At 40.9% G+C, this 6,878-nt stretch overlaps 3 protein-coding genes across 4 annotated transcripts; 1 reads left to right on the top strand and 2 right to left on the bottom strand.

Annotated features, from left to right (window-relative positions):
* The first annotated feature begins 214 nt into the window (after positions 1 to 214).
* LOC123015466 lies at positions 215 to 988 on the top strand. Its single transcript, XM_044415202.1, has 3 exons — positions 215 to 320; positions 430 to 566; positions 612 to 988. Exons 1-3 carry the CDS (start codon positions 243 to 245, stop codon positions 718 to 720), a joined length of 324 nt encoding a protein of 107 aa, XP_044271137.1. The 5' UTR covers positions 215 to 242; the 3' UTR covers positions 721 to 988.
* Positions 989 to 1,385: 397 nt separating this feature from the next.
* LOC123008533 (arf-GAP with coiled-coil, ANK repeat and PH domain-containing protein 2) lies at positions 1,386 to 5,279 on the bottom strand. Of its 2 annotated transcripts, none has more exons than XM_044404393.1 (12): positions 5,088 to 5,279; positions 4,926 to 5,042; positions 4,705 to 4,863; positions 4,431 to 4,659; positions 4,291 to 4,386; positions 4,034 to 4,239; positions 3,871 to 3,987; positions 3,630 to 3,821; positions 3,479 to 3,585; positions 2,762 to 3,429; positions 1,766 to 1,986; positions 1,386 to 1,717 (listed from the first exon to the last, which is right to left on the bottom strand). In XM_044404393.1, exons 1-12 carry the CDS (start codon positions 5,138 to 5,140, stop codon positions 1,567 to 1,569), a joined length of 2,316 nt encoding a protein of 771 aa, XP_044260328.1. In that variant the 5' UTR covers positions 5,141 to 5,279; the 3' UTR covers positions 1,386 to 1,566. The 2 variants fall into 2 exon arrangements, with proteins under 2 accessions (XP_044260328.1, XP_044260319.1); XM_044404384.1 differs by having other exon boundaries at positions 4,705 to 4,878.
* Positions 5,280 to 5,444: 165 nt separating this feature from the next.
* On the bottom strand, positions 5,445 to 6,669 carry LOC123008547 (coiled-coil domain-containing protein 39-like). Its single transcript, XM_044404405.1, has 4 exons — positions 6,552 to 6,669; positions 6,009 to 6,501; positions 5,852 to 5,962; positions 5,445 to 5,800 (listed from the first exon to the last, which is right to left on the bottom strand). The coding sequence occupies exons 1-4, from the start codon at positions 6,596 to 6,598 to the stop codon at positions 5,471 to 5,473; spliced, it is 981 nt and encodes a 326-aa protein (XP_044260340.1). The 5' UTR covers positions 6,599 to 6,669; the 3' UTR covers positions 5,445 to 5,470.
* Positions 6,670 to 6,878: the final 209 nt, after the last annotated feature.

Genomic DNA, 6,878 nt, shown 5'->3' on the forward strand with positions numbered 1-6,878 from the left:
GCGCTTTTCTCCCATTTTCCCACCCAACAAGCCTCACCAACTTCCTGGAATTGCGCAAAGACAAAGACAAAAAAATGCAATTCCGGGTTGGTTTCTGGGAAAAGGTAAATTTTGAAAGACTCCGGTGACTCCGGATGAAGCCGTGCGCGCGCACTTCTTCACTAAGACGCTTATATAAGGCGTTCGCCAAGATTCTTTAGATTCACAAGTAGCCAGCACGTGGTCAAGTGTTTAAGAGAAAAATGGCCCTCAAATACGTCATCATCGCCGTGGTTGCGTTCCTCTGCGTCGAAACCCTCAGCGCTCTCAGTCTCGCGAAGGTAATTTTTTAGTTTCTCCGAAATTGGGGCCTTTCCCCGTTTCCCGCCATCGTAGTAATAGTGACCTTGCGTCCAAGGTGGGCCTCCATTCATGTTTCTTTTCCTCCAGCGCTCTCTGGCTTCGGACGCGTCGGCCAACTCCTCGGCGGAAGTCCAAACCAAGGAGATCTGCCAGGGGAGGACTCCGTGCGGGTGGGCCGTGTACAACAAAATGACGCGGTTTATCGACTACTTCATGCGGAATAAGTAAGTGCGTTGGACGCGAGGCCCAATTTAAGGCTCTTTGTGCAGGTGCGACTGCAGCAAGGAGAAGAGGTGTCTCAGGGACGACGACGACATCTCCATCACGGCCTATGTGTACCGCTGCAAGATCGACGACGGCCCCAAGACCACCTCATGAGGCCCACCCCAAGCCTAGTCCCAATCTCATTGCCTCTATAGTATCCAGTATTTCACCCGATTTAGTACTTAGCAGCGGTCCAGCGCCGTCTTTACTTAAACCAAAAATTTGCAAGCAGTGCAATTTGCCATTAGTTTAGTCTAGGTTTACCACCTGTGCTGTATTTATTTTTATTTATGTATTTATCGCAGTATTTGAATTATCAAAATTACTCAACTTGTTTTTATACGCGCGGAAAATTTATGCAATAAAACCGACTCAAAGCCAACAGACTCTCATTACCCAATTTCTCACAATTTGAAATTAAGTTGGCAACAGTAACTGTCAAATTCAAACGTCACAACCCTAGTTTTATGTCAGTTTAAAAAATATCAATGTAAGCCACGCTTTATTGTCATCAAGATTGACACTTGAAACTAAAATTTGAAGTTTTTGTTGAAATTTATTTTTGGCGTCGGTTTTCCGATATATACGTGTTTTTTTTATATTTTGATTTGTTGTCATTTTTTTCCTAGCTCTCAGGATGAAAATTTCAAAAACTGTAAGTGAGGTTAGTTGCCTAAGGCCCGTTTTAGATTTTTATGCGCGTCCGCCGGTGTAGGTGTTGCCAACCTAATTTAACGAAAGTCACTGATCAAAAATCCAGGATGAGACAAAAAGACGACTTTTGGTTCAGCTTTATTGAGTATAAGTTCAGCTACTGAGGTTACTATAAAACAACTGTCAAAACATGAGCACATTGAGCTATAAAAATTTGGCATTTCGGAAGTAAAAAATGCTATCACATGTTAAGGCAATTATAAAATTCCCCCAAAAAATTGGAATGAGTAAAAATGTCATAAAAATTTATTCGTTGTCGGTTTTCGGGCGTTGTAGTCTCTCGGGATGCGAGCAGGCAAGTTGGGAAAAATCCCTAACAACGTCATTGAACATACTATCACCTGTTACCCCATTCTCGGACTCCTTCATCTCGTCGTTGAGACGCCCCAACCTCAACCTAAAAACCCTCAATAGAAAAAAAAAACAAACGGGGGAAAACCCTCACAGAGTGACAATATCGGCATGTTCCTTCTGCTCCGCCATCTGCAACGGGACCTTCCCCTCGTCATCCTCCAAATGCTGGTCAGCCCTATGCTTCAACAAGAGACAAACCTGGGCCGTGTGCCCCTCCTGTGTTGCCAAATGCAGCGGCGTTTTACCGTTTTGGTCCTGAGCGTTGATTTTAGCCCCGTTGAGGATCAAGTAAGCGCAGGGCATTACCGACCCCTGAAACGCAAAAAAACCTGTCAAAAAATTTTGACATTTGACATTTTTTTTATGTCCACTTAATGATACTGATAGCCCTGTACAGATTTGTCAACAAGAAATTACCACCTAGGATTTGAACTTTTAGGAAAATTACGTTTTTTTATGTTGTTTGTAACCAGAATTTTCAGAAGTAGTTTTGTATGCCCAAGGTTGGTTACTTGTTGTCGGTTGACGTTTTCTTCAACCTGCTGTCAACTATCAAATAAATTATACATACATGCTGACAGGTGACTTAACCTAAATTTTGACACTAGTTACGATATCTTTTGTTTGTCACCAGAAACCAACCTAACCAAATTTATGGCAACCTATTCACAAATATCTCTAAATTCTAGGGAATAATTTCTTGTTGATAGGACAATATATGTTTTTTTATAATTATTTAGTAAAGGAACAAAAAATTTGCCAATAAAAGCCACCAATAACATTAAACAGAGTAATAAATTAGGATACAGCTTCCTTGTTTCCCCTTCTAATAGCCTGTAGCAAAAAAACTTGAAAAATTATTTTTCCAACAGAAATAAATAGAATCAAAATGCAAGATTTAAACACTCATAACTTAGAAATTTTTATAGATATGTTTTTAACATTTTTCTCTGGGGCGCGAGTTTTGACACACCTGTATATAGATGCTAGTTACTTCCCGCCCACGGGATGTAATGACAAATTTCCCGACCTCCGAAAGGTATAGTGTTTGCGAATAAACAATTTTAGGAAAATTACAGAAACCTACACTTAAAATCGCTTGATGTATGGGACTGCGCCCCCTATCGTCGAGGTTAATCCACTGTTTATCAGCCCCTAGAGCAAGAGCCTCGCACATGACGGGTAAATTATGCGCAGCGGCCGCTTTATATAGCAATAAATTCGGGTGAAGCTTATCTATATCTTCCTCCTCAACTGTATCCTCCCCCTCCCCTGCAGTAGACTCCTGATCACTACTCAAATCAATCGTGCCATCTAGCGGCTGTTTATCCAAATCCCCGAATAATAAAACTCGACTCGTTTCGCTACTTTCACTAGTTTCAGATTTAGGACACTTGAGTCGTTTTTTCGTATTATCGCAACTCCGGGGCCGTCTCCGGATCTTCCGGACGCTCCACTTCCGGATTTCCATTAGACTCGCCCTTGAGGTGCGTTGTTGCGAATCAAAATGTGGCAAATCCTTAACGAATTTCTTATCGACGTATTTCGCCTTGATCCACGATTCCCGGATCGTTCCGGGACAGTCCGGAGTCGCCCGAGTGACGTCCTCCGGGACTTGGGCTTCGTATATTTGGTTCACGATTGTGTTACCCAACTCGACCATCACTTTAATGATTTCCGGTTCCCAGTCGTCGAGTGTCAAAGACCGGACTTTGCTATAGTGAACACCAAGACTCCGGTGAACCCCCGAACATTCTTAAACAAATTGATATTAAAATGGGGGTTTCACGGACGTGGGGGGTACCTATGCAAAGGGTTATACCCAGGTTAATGCTCGCCCAATGAGGGTTAACGCTACCACAATCGCAACAATAGTTGTTACCCGGAATTTTCAAAAGTTGCTCCCACATTCTAAAATATTTTTTTTTAATCGAATTAAAAGTTTTTTTCTTTACCTTATTTTCTTAATTTTATTGTTATTGTAATTCGCGACGGCACTTCCGCTTTGCTCGTCATTAAAATGATTCGATTGATTGTTACTAGATTCAATACTATGTATACGTTGGAATGCCGCTCCTATACCTTTTTGGAGGGCCCCAATCCAAGCTTCATACATTTCTTTAGAGTCGGCTTGAAGCATATGACTCCTAAAAAAAAATTTTTAATTGTGAGTAAAACCAAAAAAAAATCGATTACTTAGAAGGTGACAAAACCTCAAAACAAAACCGCCTCTCCCCATCTAAAACCGGTTTAACGGTACAGAGACGCAAATCGTCCTCCATCACAGTCTCAACCTCTTCCCCAGATCGTTTCCTACAAAAAAACTCATTCCAAGTTGTAGAAAAAACACCGTATCTACCTATAAACTAATTTATTGTCATAGAGATAAAACCAACGCCTGTTCCAAGTCTTGAACGCGTTTGATGTCCGTTTAAATAAATAACCTTCCATTCTCGGTAAATTTTTCCCGATTTTGGGGGTTATTATTTCAATATTGTTGACAGAAGCGTGTCTGTTTTCCAGTTCTTTCTCAACGGTTGTGGTCTCCTCACGCATATCGGCGATCTAAAGTGAGAAAAAATAATTGGGGTTAAATTAAATTATTTGTGGGGGCACCTCATCGGCTAATTCTTTGAAAAACGGTTCCAAGTCGGCACACAGGTCAGACCCTTGGTGGTAATAAGCCGTACATGCGTGCATATACGACAACAACTAATAAAAAAATTAGTAATAAAAAATTACAATAAAAATTATACCGTGCTCAAAATCTCGTGTCGTTTTTTTGTCTGAAGCAAACTGATACTGTTGACGTAATCGAGGGCCTGGTGCCCGAAACAGGACCGTACTGCCAATAAAACATTTTGCATTTCCTCGACTTCCTGGGGTTTGCTCCTAGGAGTTTGCGAATTTCGCACTAGAACATTGTCAAATTCTGAGGAGATTTTCTCAAAGTGTTGTTTATAATCATGAACGGTTTTAATGTCACTAAAAAAACGATTTAGTGCTTTTTATTGCGTGTTTGAGACCAACTTTTTGATAAATGAGGTGAGATTCTTGAGTATGGTTCTTGAGGCTTGGTCCAGGAGGATGGTGTGGAACTTGTTCATTTCCTGCAAGCTCTGAATCAGCTTGTTCAGCGAGGATAAAACAGCGGAATCCTCACGAAAGTGCGCGCTCAATTCCCATAAACTGTTCGCAAACAAACTGGAAATTGTGTAATTAAATCGCATGATTCACCAATTAACTCAAACCTTTGTTGGGCGACATATGTCTTGCCGGAATCGACCATCGTCCCACATACTTTGAGGATTTTCTCCAGTTTTTGCTCCAATTGGTCGATACTCGCCTCTTCCTCCTCGAGAAGGCTTCTACAAGAGATAATTGGTGTTTGCCAGTTTGGGGTCACCACAAACCTGAACTTCGGGGAGTCACGCAGACACTCTTCCGGGTCGATTTTACCCACCATTTTCACAAACACGACCGATTAAGTGGTCATAACACTATTTTGAGTCATCAAACAACCCACTTTCTTTATTGTTATTGTGGACGTCAAACGTCAAAAACACGGGGTGCCAACATGACAGAAATAATCACCCCACATTTCCCTCCTTATCAAGCCTTGATTTTTATAATCACTAACAAACTAGCTTAAATTGATAGTAACAAAGAAAAAGAAACCGTCCCGAAAGCGCACAAGTGGAAATTTCGCGTGTTTTAGCTCTAGAGAATTTCACATTTGGTTGTCTGTCAAAAAAAATCAGCGCGGCAAATTCAAAACCAGTTTCTTTGTAGCTATTTATTCAAATGTAACGACACTTTGGATTATTCTCGGAGCCGAGCGACTCCGCTTTTTGACTTTCACCGAGTCGCAACTCCCCAACTCCGAGACTTGGAACACCTCCAGTTTGGAGTCGTTAATGAGAGGGAGTTTGATTTTGCGTTCGGAGAGTCTCCCGACTTCTTTCTCGTTTAAAATTGTCACAGTTGGAATGTCGGGGCGTTTTTCTCTTTCGTAAAGTTTCACAATCGTGCCCTCACTTTTATGTCTTGTTTTCGCGTTCCAGTTATCGATTTGCATCTGCAGATACAGATTTTCGTAGACTAATGAACTGTTTTGATTCACGAGCTGCAATTTGACTGGAATTAGCTTAATTACGACTGGGTTAGTTTGACTGACTTGTAGGTACTTTTTATTGCTGGGGGACAAGGGGGCTTCGAATTTCGTGTCGAGGATTTGCTTCAGTTCGGACGTTAGGGTCTCGATTTTGGTTCTGAGATCGTTGACTACCTGTGGCAATAATTTAATCAAAAGCTATTAACTGGGGGGTGGGTACCCTGCGATGCTTGTCTTCCGTCTTTTCAAGCATGGTTTTGAACTGGTTCTTCGTTTCCTTCATCCTTAAAAATTTAACACTTAAATTGTAGTTTGTTTGGAGCGTTTGTTCGAGCGTTTTTTTCAATTTTTCGACCTCTTGGAGGTCGACTTGCCCCCCCAGAGTGGTGTTACTCAACGCTTTTTTGAGTTTTTTGAATTCGGTCATTTCGTGACAGTACGTTTCCTTCTCCTTGTAGTAAAAATCTCTCTCGTCTTCGAGTTGTCGCGCGAGATTGTCATTCGAGCGTTTCATTTTAGCAAGACTCATTGATAGTTTCTCTTTTTCTCTTGCTAATTTCCCCAATTTGCTTTCCTTATTTTCTAAGTCGATTTTGAGTGCATTTAGTGCAGTTTTCAAACTATCGATTTCCTCCTTTAGCGACTCGAGTGAGTCAAGACTCATTTGGCCTTCTTTCGAAACATCACCGGATTTCTGACGATTGAAAACGCGTCTGAAAAATATTTTCATTGCTCAACGAGCGCTAATTTCCCACTGCGATACCCAAGTTTTGACGAACCGGAAAATTTTCTAGTTAGGGCTTTTCTCATGAAATTTTTCTTTAAACCGCACCAATACACTCATAGCAGATCAAATGGACCACTTCAGTGACATTGACAAGGTGTCAAAAGCGAGGAAATTGCCAAGCAATCGACGGTTTTCTGGCGGATGCGCCGGGATTTTTTTTTCAGTTTTTTTTCAGTCAAAAGTTCTGGTTGTAACGCAAAAATTGCAGTTGCAATAATTAAAAATTAGTTTTATTCAAAAAACATAACAAAAAATATCTTTTCAAAAAAAAATTTAATAGAATTTTATAAAAAGTTAAAAAAT

The sequence above is a fragment of the Tribolium madens genome, unplaced genomic scaffold (assembly GCF_015345945.1).
Source record: "Tribolium madens isolate multiple individuals breed KSU strain unplaced genomic scaffold, Tmad_KSU_1.1 Scaffold_19;HRSCAF=116;Tcas5.2_LG9, whole genome shotgun sequence".
NCBI lineage: Eukaryota > Metazoa > Arthropoda > Insecta > Coleoptera > Tenebrionidae > Tribolium > Tribolium madens.